At 52.9% G+C, this 21,115-nt stretch overlaps 5 protein-coding genes across 5 annotated transcripts; 2 read left to right on the top strand and 3 right to left on the bottom strand.

The window, feature by feature from the left end:
* Window positions 1-3,654: 3,654 nt before the first annotated feature.
* GLOTRDRAFT_42228 (beta-glucosidase protein) lies at window positions 3,655-4,486 on the bottom strand (the record flags this gene model as incomplete). The annotated part of the gene is made up of 6 exons (XM_007867937.1): window positions 3,655-3,829; window positions 3,886-3,927; window positions 3,973-4,007; window positions 4,058-4,068; window positions 4,130-4,232; window positions 4,280-4,486. Coding segments are annotated over 6 exons (573 nt in total), but the record flags the coding sequence as incomplete, so codon positions are not given.
* A 2,357-nt stretch (window positions 4,487-6,843) lies between these two features.
* Window positions 6,844-9,537, bottom strand: GLOTRDRAFT_76396 (uncharacterized protein). Its single transcript, XM_007868066.1, has 15 exons — window positions 9,191-9,537; window positions 8,969-9,024; window positions 8,686-8,898; window positions 8,445-8,625; window positions 8,365-8,391; window positions 8,154-8,312; window positions 8,069-8,093; window positions 7,991-8,019; window positions 7,921-7,943; window positions 7,598-7,861; window positions 7,401-7,538; window positions 7,306-7,348; window positions 7,225-7,256; window positions 7,028-7,174; window positions 6,844-6,974 (listed from the first exon to the last, which is right to left on the bottom strand). Exons 1-15 carry the CDS (start codon window positions 9,516-9,518, stop codon window positions 6,900-6,902), a joined length of 1,740 nt encoding a protein of 579 aa, XP_007866257.1. The 5' UTR covers window positions 9,519-9,537; the 3' UTR covers window positions 6,844-6,899.
* Window positions 9,538-9,990: 453 nt separating this feature from the next.
* On the top strand, window positions 9,991-10,792 carry GLOTRDRAFT_93635 (uncharacterized protein; the record flags this gene model as incomplete). Its single annotated transcript, XM_007868065.1, has 5 exons — window positions 9,991-10,068; window positions 10,129-10,211; window positions 10,291-10,391; window positions 10,456-10,523; window positions 10,664-10,792. 5 exons carry the CDS (start codon window positions 9,991-9,993, stop codon window positions 10,790-10,792), a joined length of 459 nt encoding a protein of 152 aa, XP_007866256.1.
* Window positions 10,793-11,528: 736 nt separating this feature from the next.
* Window positions 11,529-11,720, top strand: GLOTRDRAFT_42001 (uncharacterized protein; the record flags this gene model as incomplete). The annotated part of the gene is made up of 1 exon (XM_007867919.1): window positions 11,529-11,720. The coding sequence occupies one exon, from the start codon at window positions 11,529-11,531 to the stop codon at window positions 11,718-11,720; it is 192 nt and encodes a 63-aa protein (XP_007866110.1).
* Window positions 11,721-13,243: 1,523 nt separating this feature from the next.
* On the bottom strand, window positions 13,244-13,786 carry GLOTRDRAFT_129378 (uncharacterized protein; the record flags this gene model as incomplete). The annotated part of the gene is made up of 2 exons (XM_007868064.1): window positions 13,244-13,368; window positions 13,684-13,786. 2 exons carry the CDS (start codon window positions 13,784-13,786, stop codon window positions 13,244-13,246), a joined length of 228 nt encoding a protein of 75 aa, XP_007866255.1.
* Window positions 13,787-21,115: the final 7,329 nt, after the last annotated feature.

The raw sequence follows: 21,115 nt of genomic DNA, 5'->3' as shown, positions 1-21,115 counted from the left end.
GGGCGTCTGTTGGCGGGCAGTCAGTTATGACACGCATAAGAAGATAGTGGCGGTGGCATACTCCACTCCTTCCGTCGACCACCTGTCTGTGTTGGAGGCGTCTATCACGCCTGGTTCCATTGCTGCTCGACCCAGGCTGTGTCTCAGATGCGCGTGGTGCATCGTGGATATGCCGTACCTGTTGGAACAATATCCTCTGCGTGACTGGAGTGCCCTCGGTTGTCGCCCGGTTAACCACGCTATGGTGGACGAGACGAGCATGCCCAGCCTGGTCCTTTGCAGATCAAGACTGCCTCGCAGGTTGAATTGACGCGTCGTCGATGTTATTGGCGGGCGGGATTGACTGGGGCACGGATGCGTATGGATCCGGACCCGCCACTGGAGGGACTTGACCGTCGAATAGCCGTTCCTTCGATTTTTTGGTCATGTTTGCCCAGGACACCAAACTAAGGCGACAGAGAGGGATGAAGAGTGCTTCACGGAGCGTGGTTGGTGGAGGAGTTTAGAGGAGTTGGTGAAAGGCGCGTCGCGAGTGGTACCGCGACTTATAGCCGTCGGCGCATTCCGGCAGGAAGGTCTTTGTTCCCTTTTTGTACCGACTCGTCGAGCAAGGGTAAAGGCCTCTTAGGATTCCCGCTCGGCAGGCATGGAAGACTCATCCTTCAAAGCACTGTCTCGTTGGATGGGTACTAATATTACTCGGATATTTCAGTCTACAATCAAGCGGCTATATCTTCAGACTATCGGGGTATTATCAATGTTATCCTTTCTTCTAGATGCCAGCTGGGCGATCGCAGTCTTGCCAAATATTCTTTCGACAAGGCGCGCAAAATCTTCGGCCATAGGCGCACCATTTCGAGACGAATCCCGACATGAGTTGGGTGGTCGTGGTGCGTGGCTCGACAAGCACCTGTTATCCTCCGCAGCGACGCGCCTACGCCTTGCCCTTGGCTTATGTGGCCCTGTAGCGTATTCACATCCTGACTTGCGAGGCCCAGCGTCACATGAGCATGGCAGGCAGACGCAAGCATCAGCCATATCAATGTCGCATTTGTGGGACACCACCGGTACTAAGAGACTGTATTCGTCCGTGGTCGGGGGAGTAGCAGGGCCGCAATCTGATAGGGTCTGGTCCCCACCATCCTGCGAGGATGTGGGATCAGTGCTTGGGCTCATCATAGACTCGGCGCATTGGGCCGTCGGGTCGAGGTGAAGCAAAGGCCATTGTCTGCGAGGATGTTCCATGTCCAGGATACAGCCATCTATCCAAGCTGGTCTCCCGTAGCCGCGGCTGGGGATTGGATGGTGTAGTCCGCGTGCTTGGACGTATCGTTTGATATTGTTGGCCATTGTAAGGTTGGTGATTTTAGTTGTTGGTCTCTGAGGACCCGGCTGATGACCAATTTAGTTCACAACCGTTGTCTAGGAGCATTTTCGAATGATACACACCTGACGCTTGCGCCTATCTAACGTTTTCTCTCCCTTAGACAGGAGCGTGGCAGACGCGTCGTTTGTGACTGCCACAGGCGCATCCAACATGAGCCGCTGCATATCCTTTTATTGATCACCAGAAATACGTTCCTCTGTCCACCCCAGGGCGGACTTAGGATCTCGGGACTGTCGCCTGCCTGCAGCGGCCAACCAACCCAGTCTGGAGGATGAAGCTTGAAGGGGTGTGGCGAGAAGGCGCGCTTGTGGCTGATGATTGTTTCTTCGGCAGACGCCGGGCCACGCTCTCGATGCATGGCTCGAGTTTTGTCACTATTATCGCGTACTTCACAGTCGCAATTTGCGGTAACACGTCGCGGGGCAGGACTGAAATGCTTCATGCGTAACTACCTACACACAATCCATTTCCCGTCTTGTCCTCCTCTAGAACCTCGCCGTCCCCACCACCTGTCTCTACTCGCGGATGAGCCCCAGCAAGCCCTTGCCTATCCACCGGGTGCCCCCGTCGCGGGGTTCACGTATCCTGGACGCAGTCAAAATGATGAGCGACCGTTGAAAGAATGAGCGGGCTGTCTGTCACGGCTTCCTGGGATAACACGTAGCAGGGCATATACCGGTCCACCAACCTATTTATGAGCAGTGATCAGAGGCCGCGGAAGGAAGAATTCGAGGGATAGAGGTATATACGCCTTGCGGCTTCGTCGCTCATGCCCTTCCGCCGTTCTTAACTTTCATATTGTGCAAAGCCAGCATACGCCCCCCGCTACACTGACACACCACCACGGATTGAGCGGTGAGGGTATCGAGAGGGCAGTTGACCGCCTTCGAGCACTCTCTTCGCCGCTCCAGTGCTTGTGGTCGTCTCGAAGCGGCCTATACCATAACAAACGGAACCGGCCCCATCGTTTTGCGAAGTGCTGGGAGTTGTTTTTTTGTCACAGGCGCGCGCTTACAGCCGCTTGCAGATCGATAGACCATCAATTCAGAAAACCACGTATAGTCGGAGTGGGTCGTAGTGGGTGCCAGGGACGTCGGAAGAAGGTAGAGAAGTCCAGCTGGTCCGATTTCTGTCTCTCGGGTACTTGAAATTGCTTGTCCGACGTGGTCCGACTGTAAATGATTTTCAGAAAGTGGGCCCATCGATCTGCAAATGGCTGTAGTTGTTCTCAGAGTCGGCTAACCCCGAGAAACGCGGAGTCTGTGAGTCACCAGCTGCAGTCGCCAGCCGTAATGATCTGAAAGGGAGGAAATCGACGGTTGCCGTCTGTGTACATAGCGCGATGAAGGGGCTAGCCATCCCCTCGAGCGGCCTTATGTACAGTGACCTTTGCGACTAGATTACTTTGAGAGGAGCAGCTCGTCGAGATCTTGCCTGACGAACATATACATAGGATGGAACTGATTGTCTCTAATCATGATGCACTTCTCCCCGGGTTTTGATAGTTGGGCTTCCCTGCGGGTCCTCTTTACGCATCCATCCTACTACGTTAGTTGTCGCCTGAAATTCATGCGTGAACCTCGGGCCCTCAATCTGATTCCAAAATGACTGGCTACAGCTCCTATTACACTGCTACAGAAGGACGGATGGATATAGGGAACTAATGCGCACACGTCGCAAGCTCCACATGGAACTTTATCATTGACATGTAATTTGTCCAGAGAGACGGCGGTCCCTGCAGCTAGCACCTACAGTAATGCCGAAAGCACCTTGTGGAATCTCCCACCTCTGCATCTCCACATTCTAGTAGGACAGATCGTAAAGGGAGGGGGGGAAGGTAACCTGCTTGGATTGACCTGGATTAAAGGAAGATGGAGTCGAAGCCTCTCAAGAGGTACGGGGGATCGTTTACAGAGGAAGGCATGGTAATGTACAGTTGCGGTATCTGTTATGAGTCAACCACTGCTCAAATGCAGTGGGGCGACTGACTTCATGCCCGGCCAAACTGCCATTATCGGAGAGGGTGCAGGACACCGACACAGCCGCCTTGTGCAGTCTATCTCGTCCAAAGCGTCCATGGTGAGCCACAGCGTATGAAACAGTGAAACAGCACTGACGCTGGATCGAGAGAAGCCCCTGCAACGGTCGCGTCATAGTTGGACCCAGAGGATAACGAGCCATCCACGCTTAGATCCGAGTAATCAAATGTCGTATACGAGAGTCCGAACCCAAACCCATACTGAGGAGCAATGTTGGCCTGTCAAGATTTATAAATGAAGGTTCACACGTCCCAAAGCTGTGATCCATACCGAGTCGAAATGGCGATAATCGATGAACGTGCCTTCGTTGTAAGGGATCTGAGTAATCGATGAGGAGCTGTGGAAGTCGATTTGGGCAGGGTAATCCCTCTGATTTGTGGCGACAGCGTAGGGCAGCCTTCCGCTACGATGAACGGTTTTCAGATAGCTGTAGGGTTCGCAGCCATATACTAGACTTACCTTGGGTTGTAATCACCCCACGATACGTCCACAAGCAATTGCCTACTCATATGAGCGCTTGACGTTACGACAGCAAGGTCGTGGCACATACCTGCTTCCTGGCCGGGTACGCCACTCCAAATCTCGCACAACATTAGCGGATGAAATTTCAATATGTCAGCCCACAACTTACCAAAGCCGTGACTGGCAGGCGACGAAAAGGGTCAGATGATCGTCAGCTACAGTCGGGGCCGATGCCTCTTACCATTAGAATGGTCAATCCATGCTTCCACGAGGACTGGGCCGACTGCGTTCACAACGCCAATGGTGTTATTGGTCAAGGCTGCAACTGCGTTGACCAAAGAATACTGGTCCAACATTAGAAAGGTCTCCTAATCTCCAAAGAAAGACTTACTTCACTGTGCCACGCGCTGAGGTTATTGCGGTCACCCGCCTTGCCTTCGACTGTGAGTGCATGTTCACCGCTATCTGCATTGATAAAGACGAGCGCAAGTGTCGCGCCGGTCGCCGCCTTGGCCGCGGCGTCGAGGTCGATATCGCTGAATGAGGAGACGACCGTGGTGTTACTCTCTTTTGATCGATTGGTTATGGCATCCACGGGCTACAAAGGGAGCCTTCACAAGATCAATTCTCGGGTATTCCAATCCACACTCACGGCGATTAGATACGGATAATTCGCGGTTCTGACAACGAACTTATAAGCTCTTCGACCTCTCACGATCATTGCTAACGCTCACCCGCTACCCCAGCCCGTGTCGAGCACGCCCTCATCGCGTGTCTGGTAAGGGCAAGTCATTAGTACATTTCGTCGGAACTATACCAACGTGTGCTCACGTATTGAACACAGACCTGTTGAACCCAGTGTCGTCGCCTTGGCAGCGGTAAGCATCCAACGCCGTCAACGTCAAGATGTGACTGCCTGACATACCTATGACCGCGATTGACCTCGGCGATGCCAGCGGCAATACGCCACTATCATTCTTGAGGAGAACGGTGGCGGCGGCGTCGATGGTCCTTATTAAGCAGACAGACAGTGAGTCCATGGCAGCATGTTTCTTGTAGTACGTGGCGCCTCGCCTCGCGTGGTCGCTTTGAACGTCAGGCCCATTCGGTCAGACTTCTAGGTTCGGGGTATTCTTGGTCTTGGCCAAGGAGATAGCTGTCAGGGTATCAGTAACGTTCATTTATGGGCTAATATGGCATTCGAAATGGCGCAGTTGCCTGACATTAACAGCGGACTCGCTGACGTTTACGGCCTCGACAGCGGAAGTCAATGTGTCTCTGAACCAGCTAGCGGAGATGAAAGAGATATGACGAAATCTTGTGAATATCAGGGGAAGGATATTCACTCCGCTACACTAGGTAATATAGGACCGGGCATCGTTACCTGCGTTATGCATGACCTTTGTTATTCAGGCAAGCATCCTGACAATGACTTACGTCGAGGCCGTGGCGAGCCAATCTACGACAGCGACGAGGTAAGCCAGAATCCGGTGAAGGGTATCTTCTGAAGTCGCCGACCTGACATAACGGCTAGGACTCTTTGATCAGGATGGTGAAATGAGCAAAGAATGCCAGACAGACAGACTCACATGCGCGGAAGCCTAGTTCGCCCTTGAGGTATTGATATAGTGTGGCGATATTCTCGCATGCATATGTTCCGTTCACTGCAACTTGTCAAGACCTTCTCGAGCTGCATCAAAAGGGAGTACTCGCCTTGGTCTCTGCAGAAACAAAAATTGGCTTAAAGTCGCGCGCAGCATACGTATATCTTTTCAAGGCTTACTGTAGCTGCACATCACTGATGCTACATTCGCTTGGACGCTGCGGAGGAACTGTGCAGGTCGATATTGGTCGCGTGATGGCATTAAAGAGGAAAATGTTCATTTCTTCGTATGGGCACTGGTTTATATACGCCCAGCAGGTGGTAGACTAACCGGTAGTGCGAACGACTTTCTCCTTCAAAATGAGATTGGCGAGGGCTGCTTCGGCCTTTCGAGAGTCGGTCAACCCTCCTTCGGACATTACCGTGTCGGGCAGCGCACCTTGGTATAGGCATCATCCACTCTTGCGAAGCTGCTGTCACAGTATATAAGAACTAGCAGTTGCATCTAGTCTGATTTCAACTTTGCGTAATGATATCACGGTGTTGAAGGATAACCATGACCGGACGACTCACCACGCTGAGCAGTCGCGAAAGGTAGGAGAGCAATGAGAGGCAACAAGAACACGGTAAGTCCCACCGGTTGAGTGAGAGCGAGAGTGCTCCGGTCTGCGGTTGGCGGTCACAGTAACGGGTTATATATATATATCGTCTCAAAAAGGCACAATATGGTCGCGGTTCACTGTTCCTACGGACAGTCGTCGTCCGATTGTCCCAATGGAAGGCTAAACATGCTCACCTGGGGACGGTCGGCTGAGCCCAAGGGCAATTCCACTGTGTGAAATCGCTCCCCCTCTCCCAACGCAAGTCTTCATGAATGACAAACCAGCCTTAGTTAAGCTTTGCTGCGACGGCATCGCGGCATACTGACTCAAGGCTCTCCGGTGTCGCGGGTTGGCGTAATTTGTCTGTGGCGCAGAGTGAAGAAGGGGCTGGCACAGCGGAGTTGAAATCCGCGTAAGAAAGATGCGCGTGCAACGACTGTCCAAGGCAATCGCCAGTGTTACAAGGTTACATCCCACGGGACGCACCTGAACGGATATCACGACGTCGGTGCAACGATTCTGAGTGCACCTCAGGACCGTCGGATACATGGTGATACCAAATATTGTGAGGTCACCTGCAGATGGAAGAAGTGTTTCGGACCCGACGCAGAAGCTGGGGCTGTGAGAGTTGTGCCTGAGGAACACCAGCTTCTGGGCTGCAATATTTCTGTGGAATGTGGCTGAGGAACCATCTGCGGGACCAACAAGCAGCGATACATGGCGAAGACAGCGACAGAGAACATATACTTCGCGAGAACGACGGCTGCATTGTCCAATAACTGCTACAGACGAGCATAGTGTATATGTCAGCTCTCAACGATAGAAGTCCCGCTCTTGTCCACGGACAGCTTGATTCTATCGCCTTTGTCAAGGTCTTTGAACTGAGGGGGTCTTCGAGTCAGATATCGCAAGGCACAATCACGACGAAGCCCACCGTCAATTCCCTCGTGCGATGCAGTCCTTCGATTTCGTCGATCCTGTCACGAACATCGTCAAGCAGCTCGTCAAACCCTTCTTGCTCGACTACGTCGCATGCGGCGTGCAGGATAAGTTCAGAGTCGGGGCGGACGTCGTGGTGGACCTGCTGATTGTTCACCAACCCGCAGAACGAGGACAGTGAAATGGACTTACATCGATGGCGATGATATTTGCTCGGTCCAAGTCTGTCACGTAATTCAGGACCATCAGACGGAAGAGGGAGAACCCACGCACCTTCCATGAAATCTGCTCTAGTCATAATCTCTCTGCATTTCCACTGGACAAAGCGAATCAGAGAAAGGCGTGAAAATGACTGAAATCCTACTTACATAAGGTATGGAAGGCAATGGGATATTATCTCCTACTTGTTCCCCGGCGGCGAGCTTTTCTGCTCGTTCCCGCTCTTGTTCACGTCTCAGCTTCACGAACTCTCTTAACAGAAGCCATGTACAAGAGCTCCATTTTTGCTACACCATTGTTCAATGCCTGCACCGATATCAGGCAAGACAACCCTGCAGCGGCGCACCTCATCCATGACGTCGTCGTCGCAATCAGGGATGAGCCCAATCTGACTCAACAGCCAAGCCTTCTCGACGTCTTTCAGGTGATTAGCCGCGCCGAGCATGTCCCGAGCCCGCGAGACTTTGTTCAGGTACGAGAGGCGTCCGCCGATGATCCCCAGTGCCTCGCGCACGACCTTCTCGCCTGGCGACGGCTGCTTCGCGTCCATGCGCATTTTGGTTGAAGCACGCAGGGCCTCGCGTTGATCTAGGTCGTAGATAGAAAGCACCTGGCGAATAATGAGTAACGGACTGTTAATTGGGGGAGTCTGCGCCCTATACTGCTAACCTGCATACGACTGCCCGATTTTCCTACCAAACTGTTAGTGCTATATCATGAAATATTCAGTCATGCTCACTCAGCACTTGGTAAGGCCAGAAGTCGTCACTACGTACAAGTTAGTAAAATGTCGACCTAGATCAGTCAGGTAACCAACCTAGTGAAAACAACGGTAAGGATGCCTTTAAAAAGTCAGCTACGAGAAATAACGTCAGGGAGACGGGCCGCATATAGGCACCCACCACTCGCAGCCCACGACTCGGCGTGTTGTTGCAAAAGCAAAAGCATATTCCTGCCCTCCTCGTCGTTGTGGAAAAAGTGGATATTATTGAAGACAAGCACCAGTGGCTTCCTTCTCTTCTCCGAGCATCGGAGCGCGACCTTTTCGACCTTATTCATCGCTGGGAAAGGCTGTCAGACCGTCCTCGGCCCCGCCATGGCGCATATACTCACCTCTCTCAATGTCCAATGCCGGTCCGCCTAGCATACATCATGTAAGAAACATCTGATGCAACGCTATTAACAGGATAAACCTTCTCGCGGGTCTCTCCGCTGGAATAACCCAGTCTGCGAGTCCTCGTAGAATTCGAAGTTCAGCGCTTTGCCCAGGCGAAGGCGGAACACCTCCAGATCTGGATGGGCATCGCAGAACGCGACACCATCCGCCTGTATAGTCTGGATAGCGTCAAATATCATCGTAGTCTTACCCACACCCTGCCATATCGCACGCACACAGTCAGTCATTGTCACCACACAGAACCGCGTCAATCCAACCTTAGGGCCGAGCAAGACGAAATAATGTCCAGTCTCCCTACCCTTGATCACGCGGTCGATGAGGTCCTGCTCTTTCCGGCGCATATGCTCCGTCCAGGGCACGTCATTGTCGACCTCGAACTCGTCGTACGGAATGGGGCGCTCAGCGCTGCGTTTCCCGTGGTTCGCGAGCTCGAGCGCGGGGTCGTACCCCGCAGAGAACGCCTTCTCGATCTGGTGTTAGAGTCCGCAGTCAGGCGGGCTAGCTCGCTAACGTAAGACGAATTTGGAGACCCGAGCATACCTTGTCGAGCACGTTCTTCTTGTACCAGGATACGTACGCCACCCCGCCGACAAAGACTAAGAAGCAGAGGAGTAAATGAGACGCACCGCATAAGACAGCAACGAAGCACCAGAGTGCGAGACAAGGACAACGGGGGAGTAAGAACCTGATGGTTCCTCGCTGGCTTTTGCCCTCCGCGCGCATCGTCTCCCCCTTTCGCGACAGCATAGACCATGCACTGACCTATCATCAACCCCACCATAGTCGTAATCGCCGCGTCCCGCAAGCCCGAGCTCGAGAACGATGGGAGCTGCGGGCCAATGTTGATCGGCTGGAACACACCCGCGTCGGCTTCGACATGCTTTTCGCTCGTCTCTGGGTCCCGTGTAATCCTCAGGCGCGGTCGTCGCGGTGCTCTGCGACCAGTGGTACTCGCGAACCGCGCATAGCTGGGGCTTCGATAGTTATCGTTCCGCAGAGCCGCTGTAAGCTCAGACCTCAAGCTCTTCGTGGTGAATTCAGCCCGCTGGATATGTCGCACCAAAGGAGATATGCGTGCAACGGAAAGCATAGCGACCGAGTGGGCTCGGAGGACGTGCAGAACGATGTCGGGACATCCTGCGCCACGCTGGCCTCGGACGCGACGCGGCGGCACAGCCATTGTGGATCTTGGCGGACGCCACAGACAGATGTGTCACGTGACTTACCCGTGGGAGGTGTGGCGTGTGTGGCACGAACATCCACTGCACTAAAAGTCCTGTCAGTCGGTCTTGTGCCACATATTTCTTGCAGTTATATGAGTCTAAGAATTCCAACTCTCGCCTCAACCAGCTCCGGCTCTGGTAGAGCCAGCAAGTGGCGTCGCTTAGATCAAGAGGACGTGGACGATCCTCAGCTTTGTCCTACCCGCGTGGTAATATGGTCTTCTTATCCCGAATCTTTTAATTTCTGACGGGTACAATTACTCCCCTTGGCAGTTATTCAACGCATTCGTGACGAGCCCCAGCACCACCGAGGAACAATTACACAAAGCCCTTGCCGCCATGGATGACCTACCACCGTGCCCACCGCTCATCTCGGAGAGGCAGTACCTACAGTTTGTGGTGGATGTCCTTTGTACCGTACGTCCCCTCAATATATATACCGTGATGCCACACACAGAACTGATTTTGCGTTGGTAGCATTGTGGCGGGGGAGGGCCACAGTTCAGGTTTTATGAAACGTTCACGCGGGTTTGCTTTAATTGCTTTGCGAATGAGGAGTTGTACGTGGATGTTGCTCTATCAACCCGGGGTGTCGGGGAAGTTGACTATTTCTTGATTCACGAGATACACCAACGCTAGCAAGATACAGTCCTGCCTGATGAAGGGTACGCTTTACCCAGACCTTGCCCTTGAAGATTACGTCCCGCACATATACCTGCCTGCTAGCCTTAATGGAGAACGTGAGTTAATCAACGAATGGGCAATTATACCATGGAATAGAATCACCTGCCCATGTCTTAACAGATTCCGATGGCCTGACACTTGTCCCTACGGAAGCACTTAACGAGTTTGCGACGTATTTCAATAACAGGGTGCTTTCAGGAAGAAAAGAGGAACTAGATGCCTCCCTTGCGTTCGGTCGGGAGCAGATGACCTTGATGGCAAGAGCATGTATCAATTGTTCTTCCCCCCTTTGCCTTGCATTGACATCGGCTGGGTAACGATATTATAGCATACCGAGGCGACGAGGCAGTGGTTCTGTAACTACGTCAGATCCCGGCATCCACATGCTGAAGACTCAGCGCATCAGGGAGAGAGGAAAGATTGCAGACCGGAGGAGGCCATGGAGAAGGGAGAGTAAGGCAGTCGTCACTACTTCTGCTGTCACCATGAATGGGATCTGTATTTGTATTTCGTCGGGTTTTTTCTTTTTCTTTCTTTTTTTTTCGTGGAGCGGTGGCCCCTTCTGAGCAGATACCGGCCCTACGCCGCCGACATAGTCGTCGGTTACGGGCCCGCTGTTCGTCGGTTTTGTCCAGCTATGATCGTTTGATACAACGTTCATGCGACCGACTTACCGTTGTGCGACCCAGCTAGTGCAATTTTTGCTGCGAGTGAGTTCAGATGACTCTGAGCCAAGCCTAGTCAATTGTTATCTCCAGAGCGCTTGAGAAAGTGTAGACTAGTGGCGTTTCCGAGTCCAGTCAATAATGGAAGTACCGACTCGGAGAAGGATCGAAGAGCCAGCAGCCAATCACAATGGCTGCTATACTAGTACACGTGGAATAAAGCGGTGATCTGAGATAGGCGCAACCAAGTCTTCCCCCGACTCGCAATGGATCGTCTGCGTTACAATAAGGCACAATAAGGCATATAAGTAGCCCGTGTTGAACGAGTCATTTCATTTCAATCACGATCCCGTATGTTAGACTAGGCACGCATATATATACGGGCGACTGTGTTTTCCCAGTCTCGCCATAACCAAACACTCGACCTGGAGTCGGTAAGCATCTGCGGCAAGGCAGCTCGATCGACGATAGTGAAACCCTCCCGTAACAGACCACAGCATCCACATTCGTATCTCAGACCAATTGACAATGTCCTCGAGCCAGTCCCAGACCAAGACGAAGGGGAAAAAGGAGCCAGTCTCGGACTACGAGTTCCTCAAAGCCTGGGGTGGCTGGCACCAATTCATGCTATCGTACAGCCTAAAGCCTTGGGACGACGACGACGTCCAGGAGGCAAAGGAGATCATCAGGCGGCTGAAGGCGAACCAAGAAGAAGAATGAGAGGGCGAGTTTCGGTAAGAACTCTAACACTGATCCTAGGGTTAGATCGAGAGTTGACGTGTAGACAGTCCTTTCCGCCACTTGCCTTGGATTGCTGAGGTTGACGAGCGAAGTCTACATGCAGTGTGCTGTCGGGCGGGCCCCGTACCGAGTCGAGCCATCTCATATTTATCTGTTACCGCTGGTTCGGAAACATTGATGCAGAGACCTTGCATGTTCTTTGTGAGGCGCTGACCAAACCGAGGTAGAGTGCCATCGCAGTAAAGCCAAACAAGCCTGTGCAGCTGAGAGTAAATAAACACTGACCGTTTTGGGTGGACACTCCAGCTATCATGACATACACCAATAACGGACCCAAGATGGCTGATTGCATGACGAGCCTGAATCAGGTGTGAGCGCGAACCAGTTACAAGGTAGCCAAACAAGCTGCCACGTCCTGGGTCGCCATAAGATTGCCACCGACATGATATCGGCTTCGTCGGATATCTCGAGAGCCTGTCCTCCTGGAAGCAAATCGGGACAGCGCCAGAGTCCCTAAGCAAGTAAACGGGTCTCAGCAAGTTTCTAGAAGTACGCACCAGTGTGCTGGCAATACCTTGGGCGCTATTCGTAAACGTCTCCGGAGGAGTATACCCACAGCTGTAGCGAAAGTTCGCATTCCGGGCCGGCATCGCCTCCTAACATGTTGAATGACGAATCTCCAGTAGGACTTCCGAATGCTGATATGGGGCCCCATGTGGGCGCGTAAGAATGCACAATCACCAGAACCAGCCAGCGTACCCATTCTGACGGTGAGGAAAAGCATCGGCTTCGTCGGAAAGCCTGCGAGTTCGCCATCATCTTCTCATACTACTTAGGACCCGTGAAAGGTGGCGTTGTGGGCGCATCTGCCAGTGTAACACCCAAACTCATCCGGCGGTGATGGACCTGCAGTGACATATGTATTGCTCTTTGAACTTCCTATGTTCTTCCCCTAGATATAACGATTAGAACAGGCGCCTAAGAATCAGGACGCACTGCTCTCCAACCAAATGCGGAGGACGAGCGTCTATCAAGCAGGAGTGGGTGACTCACATGTCAACAACCAGAAGCCCAGCTTTATCTCCATTTGCCCTTGGATGCAGTGATTCCTGGGCATAGGGCATCGCGGTGGGCGCTCAGGGTGATCATTTGGACCTGACATTCACATTGAACGGCGTATGTGTGAGATCAGACGACAAGAATGATCGGTGGAGGCGATGTCACTGGAAATACTAACCGTTTCTTGCGCCGCACAGGCGCTTTCGAGTGACCCATGCCGGGAAAATGTCGACGATATACCCCAGTCACGACACAAGCATGATCCGCGCCGCTCGAAGGATAGGATACATACACTGACCTTCACCGAGAATGCCCACTGGCGTGCTCTCCGGTCCGAGGTACCAGCATAAGAAGGATAAGGTTATGATCTCCTTTCTGCTCACTTACGCGGGTATCCTCAGTTCTGATGACGTTTCTCAAGTCCCTGAGAGTGTTCACAGCGCCTAAGAGAGCTTCTTGTCGGCCTCAAGGATAGCCTCGCGCTGCCTTACACGCCGATCCTTGGTGTACTGAGCGAGGCACGGCAGGACACATATCCTGTCCAAAGAAAACAGACCATTATGCGCAACTACGGTCAGATGTCAGCACAGTGAGCTCAGATTGAGGTGATGGACAAAGTATAGACCTTAACCCAGCCCTGTATCACCAAGTCCGAAGTCGCGACGAACCCTGGACATGACGTCCGCAGGGTCGCCAGGCGCTCATCTGTTATTGCCCACCGTGAATTCTGAGAAACCAGGAGAGGTCTGATCCACGCTGCGAGCTTACTGACGCAATCCAAGCAGTTTAATCAATAGCAAAACAAGCTCGAGAGTGTGCCGTTATCGCCGACCGCATGTCGCCGCCGGTACAGTCTGCTTTATTTCAATAGGAGCGCTCGTACGTACGTCGGATTGACGCAGTACGGGCGAGGATTCGGTTTCTCGGACAATAGGTACTTCCGTATGGTGAGACGAGCCCACGCTGTTGAACATGAAGCCAGCCATGGATGGAACCATGGAGAATAATGCAGAAGTCCCAGAGTTGTCTCTTCTGGCAGTTGGTTGGACAATCCTCAAGACTCCGTCAGGCTGGGAGCGTAGGCCGTTGAAAGCTGGAATAAGTTATAATTCAACGAGACATGGCACAACCAGCCCCGAGTTGTTAGAGTGACGCATTTCCAAGCCGTCAATCGGGGTAAAAAGAAGGACAAGGGCATATGGCGGAACGAGGGCGGGCGCCCACACCATCTCACTTCAATTCGATAGGAGGACAGGAGCGCCGGTACGTACATCGGAGTGACGTATTGTGGACAAGGATAGGGTTACTTGTATAGCAGCCGCGCCCGTATAGTAGACGCAGGTAGTCCTCGGAATTGGCATCGGCTTCGTCTGTAGGTAAGCAGCGGGAACAGGAAAACCGGGGAATTTCAGCATACGTAGCGTAGTGTCTCGGAACGATAGTTGATAGCCTCATTCTATGAAGGACTTCGCACTCACAGAGCCCGTGCAGGAAAGCATGTTTGACGGAACAACCAAGAGTGGAACATCGTAGACACGCTTTGAACCCCTAGCAAGAAAACTAAGCGCAAAGATGGTAGCCCTCGATGCCCGCGGAGTGCTCTTACACGACAATGCAGGAGATGAGAGTACAAAGGTAAGGTCGAAAGGCACGGTGGGAGAACCGCATGCAACCGGGTAGTCTGGTAGGAAAACAAGGGTAACGATCATTCCGGCGATTGATGCTGCCTATCCATAATTCCTGAGACGCAGACTTCCCCGCGTTTTCCGTGCGGTTGCGGCAGACGACACAGGACAGGGTATGAACGATATTTCGGTTAGTCCCGTATCGTTGCTGAACCTCGTGTCCTTTCCGTCTCTTCATGCAACACTTCTCGAGTACAAAGAATGTGAACACGTATCCTCGAGATAGGTGCTGCGAACTGGTACCTCACCGAGGGTTCCTTCGTCGCGGGTCTTGTCTCGTGCAACAAAACATCGACGCTGTGCCATTTCTGGTTTACAGAGACCGTGCGGCTGGCTCCGCTCGCACATCGCCGTACGAAGAACAAAGTTCGGCAAGTCTGGAGCGGCCTATTGTGGGTGTACACTGAAGCTAAGACGCGGCAGGATACGAAGGAAGTGGACCTATTGCATGAGGTGACAGTAGTGGTTCGTGTAGCCGCATGATACACATGAGTCGCCCAACTCGCGTGCGGGTGAAGATCATCCGGGCATCGCAGATGAAGTCTTACGGTAGAGCTGCTCGCTGAATAGTCCAAGAAAGAATAGAGGAACAGGTACAGTCCTGCCGCACGACAGGGACTCGAGGGAATCTCATAAGGAACGATCGCCCGAGAACATTATGCAGGTACAGCACCTTCGTGGCAAACATCGATCCTGTCATCCCGGAGGAACCGTCCACTGAGGACCATCCCAGCCTAAGACGAAGTGAAAGGAACGTGCGCCCTTTCAATATATCCTCCCACAGGCCGAGAGACTTGGACCAGATACCCCGCGGTAAATCGGCACGGAAGTCTGACCGTTCGTAGAGGTCGCATCGATACCGAAGCTGCTGAGCAAGCTCTTCCTCCAGATCTCACGTTATTACGTAAGCGATATCGGCAGAGATAGTTCTCGTTGTGGTTCCGGCGGGGGGAACAGCAGCGGGAGACGTCTTGGAGCTCGACCAATGTGGCCCGAAGACGTCTAGAACATCGGGACCGCCTTAGCTCCATGCCATTTAGCTCTCGAGGAGCCGTGGCGGAGCATGATCATGAAGGTGCCTGGCTTGACGTTTCTGGATTTGTCCTGATCTAATCTCGGTGCCGGTCCGCACGGACGCAAAATTGCTGGGACTCCACGGCGGGTGGGTTGACTTGCGACTATGGGCTATCAGATAGGAGGTCGGTGTAGATCAGCAGTTAGGAGAAGGGCGTCTGTGGTGTCGAGTATTGTTCAACCTTCGAGTACCTCAGATGCTATGTTCCGAGGCAGCTGTGATAGATGGGAACTAGAGAAAGACAGTCGTGGATGCAGAAGCGCTCTCGCAAGAAACGAGAAGCCCTGTCCGCCAGATAAGTCTAAAGCCGCAGGTTTTGATACTGAACGCTCTGTTTTCAGGCCCATCGATAGCATCAGTGCATGTCAGCTGACGTCGGAGGTACGGGTATAGGGGACGGACCTCCATCGCAGAGGTCGACGGGACTAGCGAGTAGCGCGAAGAACGTGGATCCGAGGCGAACAAGGCAAGAATGGGAAAGAGGCAAACATAGACCAGATTGAAGCAAAGGACTAATCGAAATAGACCGGACCTGTCCCATGGCTGATTTCCCGAGAATAGACAGTGTTCAGATGTTCTAACGTAGTCCATGCATCATTGAGCTTGAAGTCCACAATGCGTAGAATCAGACGAAGTATCTGACGCATGATCAAGACGTCGCTCCAGTGGAGGTCAGTCGAAGCCACTGCGAGCGCTGGAGCAGTGGCGCATCGCATTTTTGTCGACAACGGCATATACCGTTTCTTTCTGAGACAAGCATCGTTCTCACCTCTCACTACGTCAGTGAAATCTCCTGCTCGAGAGACAAGCTGAGACAAGCCTCAAATGGGACGTTCACCCGACGTCATTGATATGTTTCTGTCAACTGGATGCGATACGCAGTGCTAAGCAGCCGCAAGAGATGCAGAAGATGCCCCACAATTCCTCCGATGTGGCTTCACGAGACAATTGCGCTATGTATATCTTGAGACTGTAATCCAAAGGACCACAGGCCTGTGGTCGCTGCTAATGCTGGCCGAGATCAGTTATCGAGGCCAGCAATCCCAAGACCTTTCAAATAGCAATATCGATGGAACTATGTGCCGGTTAGTACACATCGCCTCTCGCAGTAAGTCCGGAATATCACGCACCGGGCGGAAGCCCATAGAAGTGTATGGCGATGGTTCTTGCTTGTTTCGGGCAGTATGCATCCACGAGTGTCCGGGTATCAAGGAAGCGCTGCTCGCGCATATGTATGTACCGTCATTGTACGGGCAGCGTTGTCTGTGTCGGGCTCGGGCGGTACCTTCGGTTGTCAGAAGCAAGTAAGATAGATGGTCTTCGGGACTGTGAGGCCCTCTTCGCCATCCAACAATCTGAGCTCGACAGTTGGTGATGTAGTGCCACACCCAGGCCTCGAGGCAACCCTGAGCACAATCAGCAGGCGCATCACAGACGACGGTCGCCGTGAACACCAGAACAGTCAGCTGTGTCAGTCAAGATGGCAATTCTTAATTTCAGCAAGCACAGTATGCATCGCAGTCGCAGAGGATGTACCTTGACAGAAAACGTGTATCAAAACGCGTCCACAACAGCTTGGGGAATGATCATACGAGGGTTCCGTGAAATACGAAACCCATGACATATGGTGTCGTACGTTCCATTCGCGGGAGAGAATGCGCAGGAAATGCTCGGGCACACCGCCACCTGATCCCATCGTTGAACTCGTCGGACCGGCGGCTCGTCTGATGAACCAGCGGCGCTAGAGGACGAACCGCCAGATCAGAGGAGATCCAAGCCTGAGTGGGACAGCGGACGCCATCAACATATCGGCGCTAACGACTTACATGCTCGGATGCATGGGCAGAAATCCCGGAAGCTCATTGCCTTCCGCCTGAATCCACGAAGTCTACTAAGTATTCGATACAGCACCGTCAGTCCCAGTCACAGCTCGTGCAGACACCTCGGATAGCCGATTACCTTCAAATTCTATCTCATGCACCGTCTTCTATTGTGATTACAAGGCAGACGCTTGTTCCAGGTGCAAGCGCGCAAAGCAAAGATTGATCTTGATCAGAAGCGCCAACAGTCCAGCGGGCGCTAAATAAGGTTTTAGGCTGGCAAACGGTATCATGAGCGCATGCGCAGGTTGAGTTCTCATTGCATCATGGGCTGCGAGGAGACCATGCCACGCAAATTCTGAGTAGGTCTAGAATGCACTCCAAGCCTCTACTTACCTTCGGAATCTACAGGGGCCCACTGTGTCCCAGTGGTCAGTAACATCCCGGGGAAGCCCCAAGACCTACGCATGCACTGCTTAACTTCCAAATTACCTTTGCTCCATCGCGCAGTGACAGTCAGCACCCGTAATACCACGACGAGCTTGGCGTTCGCGCCACCACTCCAGGGTGTCCCGAATACCAACCATAAGAGCAGTACGCAGGCAATGACGCCTTGTTCTCATTTTGGCTGTAAGTTTATATGTCCTTGTAAGTTACGCCTTGGAATTCTCGAGATATACCCGGCGGTTTCGGGCAGAGCCTCGGAGCACCCCATTAATCCTGGCTCGGAGAACGTTCTTTGACCTCCTAGGCCAGAGGTGACGACCTATCTGCGAGACGACACGACGGGTGGCGATACGTGTCTAGTCTCTGCCCTTTATCCAGCCTAACCATCTCGTTCAACAATCCAAACTTGAACACAGCACCGCGATTGTTGCCTGAGTGGCGTCATTTCTTTCGGGAACAACCGCTGCATCCATCCATCCATCAGCATTCTCAGATCCCGAAGAACAAGACCAAGAACGCGAACAAGAACAGACCCAGAACAGGCACCGAGGAGCACAAGGGAACGCGAAGAAAGCAGTGCATGAATTGCAAAAGCGAGAGGTTAATGCTCGAGCGAAGGTACCCTTTCCGGGTAGCACTCACATGCCCAGGTCGAACGTGCTTCCTTTGAACCCATGAACACTTAGCATCTGTTCCGTCCCGGGGTCATTGATAGCAGAACAACTCGGCGGAGCGGAAGGCGGCGGCTTTGTGTTAAACGATAAAGGGAGATTGGCGGGAGGCAGTAGTGCTGTACATAGTTGGTACCCTTTCAACACAGATAGCTTAGGGAGCGATCTCGGACGAAAGCTGTGCTTGATCCAAGAATCGAGTGGTCGTCTACAATTGGGAGGACTACAGCCAGCGTTATCGGGTCGTCGCTGCACCTACCTGATGAGTCTATGATTATCTGTTGCGCTGGATGGACGTCGGACGCTCGTGATACTGAACGCCAAAGGCGCAGCGCGCCCCTAATATGCGGGGCAGTTCTACCTGCATGATGCATCGATGGCTTGCCTTGACCCGCGTCACGCACGGCGAATCTCGCTGCAGCAGTCCCTACGCCCGCGACCAATGACTGCCCAGAATCGATTCAGCCAGACGGATGCGCCCGGTATATTTCCGTTATAGACGAACCTCGAGGCACAGCTAAAGTTAAGTTCCAGCCCAATCAAAGTGTACAGGTCCCAGTTCCAGGTTTCGCTGGCAAGATCCCAGAACGTCTATGTTATGAATCCATCTGTCGATCCCTGATCCATCATGGCAGTAGGCACTCTAAGCCCGTAGCGTAGATTGGGGCAAGCCGGGTAGATAGGGAAGAAGCGAAACACGCTCTCGGCGCTCCAGTCGCAATTCAATATGCAGTGTGTCTTCAAGTTCATAGATGCGTGGATAGCAACAGGGACAGCAGTCATCCAGCAATTCTCTGTATTGGAGTCCCGGCACAGCACACCGTTGTATGAAAGCGGCGGCTGCGGTGAACGGATAACACGAGATGAAATGAAAGGAAACGGAGAATGAAGGATGGAGAACGCTGACCATAGACGCGGTATATTTAGACAGGGAGGCATGTGACCGCACTCGGGACGGACGGGGATATACTTGGATATTCACTTGTGGGGCCGGGAAGTAGGTCGTTGTAGGTCCATCCGTGCCAGTTTGCCAAACTAATGGAGAGACCAAGCACCCGAGAAACTCGCCGACGTAGGCCATTGGCAACACCGGGCACTGGCAGGACTGATCCGCATGCTTACAAGTAAGCGCGAGGTGGATACTGAGCACAGGAGGCAGGAACGAACTCGCCATTGGCATGCATAGCCTGCGCGAAAACTTCATTGTCGTGTCATAAAAACACACAGTGAATCTGTGTGCCCAGGAAACAACCAGGAAATCTATGACGCAGACGAAAATAACACACCGTTTGGTCGTTGCGCGGAATGCTATGGAGGAAAACGCGCGACATGCTGGCGTGTTAGATGGTCTGTGAATGTAAGAGAGAGTCCGAGGGAGATCGGTGCACCTGATCTCGTCTTGTGAAGACCAGCAGCGACCGTGGAATCCGACGCGCCGTAGATCTTGCCACGGACGCTCGGAAGCCTTCGATCTGCACGGCGCTGAAACCTCTGCGGCAGCCTGTATTGCATGCGCTATGTATACAGCACGAACGGGAGAAGGATCGACACTGTAAGCAAGCCCGCGGGATGAAGATCCGGATGGCAAAGGAAGAACAGGACTAGGTTGAAGGGTGCCTTCGAGATGTGAAGGCAAGTAAGGTTGCGGTAGATATACGATACGAACCTGTCCTCGGATGGCACTATCACCTGAATGGATTGTGTGCGAGTTCCGAGCGGTCAATGGGAACTGATCGATCTGCTGGTTCTGCCGAGAGCGTATTTGCAGGACGTCAAGTGCATTTGGCCGTTGGCTGGCAAAGTATAGGAGCTCCATGATAGCCAAGTACGGGACGCAGGAGCGTATACAGCGGATGTATCAAGTGGACGTGAGGAACTGAATGGATGAAACCGAGCGATCAGTACGGGAGATATCATAGCAATTACCAAGTTTGGCATTTCCCGAAGTGCGCGACTGGGTGGCAAGTGCAAAGCGGCTCGGTGTGGAATGTCGCCGTGCCACACGCGACATCAACAAGGCGAAGATCTCAGAACGAGAGTGGCAGACTGTGGCAGCGACACCGACAGGAGGCCGTGCAGTGCGGCGCGCCTGGTTCGGGCTGGGTGGCACGCCGGGGGCACTCTGGTTCGCCCGATACGGTATCCATACGGGCGGATCTGCCGCACTGGATCTTGGGGAGCTCGGGCCGCAGGCGTGGACAAACCTGAGTCAGCAAACCGCACGCTAAACTGGCAGGAGTCTCTTGACCCGACAACGATACCCCGCTTTCAAGGTGGCAGTGGCACAAGTCGCCATACTCGCAGACACTGCCTGGATCGGATTGGTATGTGCCGATACATCACCCCGATGCAAAACTTACCGGCGCCTGTGCCATCCGTAGGGATACAGTCGACTCTGTCTTAACCCATAACGGGTCGTGGAACCCAAAAGTTATGGGTTTCTGCAGACTATGGGTTACCAGAATGTGTGACATTGTGTGACTACCTAGTAAGCGTGACAGACAGCCTATCCGGTATAGGCCGGACGTCGTCTATGACAACGTTTAGATACGGAATCTTAAGTCCGGTATGGGTTATCTTCTGAAATACCACGAGAACCAAAAATAAAGGGTCCAGA

This window comes from Gloeophyllum trabeum (assembly GCF_000344685.1).
Source record: "Gloeophyllum trabeum ATCC 11539 unplaced genomic scaffold GLOTRscaffold_00007, whole genome shotgun sequence".
In the NCBI taxonomy this organism is placed as follows: Eukaryota; Fungi; Basidiomycota; class Agaricomycetes; order Gloeophyllales; family Gloeophyllaceae; genus Gloeophyllum; species Gloeophyllum trabeum.
Note: the sequence above shows the minus strand (reverse complement) of the source record. Positions and strands in the feature narration are given on the sequence as shown.

Bases quoted from the DNA above. Each gene is read 5' to 3' on its own strand.
- GLOTRDRAFT_76396 (XM_007868066.1), bottom strand. From the start codon at position 9,518: ATGCTTTCCGTTGCACGCATATCTCCTTTGGTGCGACATATCCAGCGG. The intron at 8,899-8,968 runs GTATGCTCGGGT...CTCTAACACCAG, and splicing joins AGAAGAACGTGCTCGACAAG to ATCGAGAAGGCGTTCTCTGC. The intron at 6,975-7,027 runs GTGGGCTTCGTC...AGACCCCCTCAG, and splicing joins ATCGCACGAGGGAATTGACG to TTCAAAGACCTTGACAAAGG.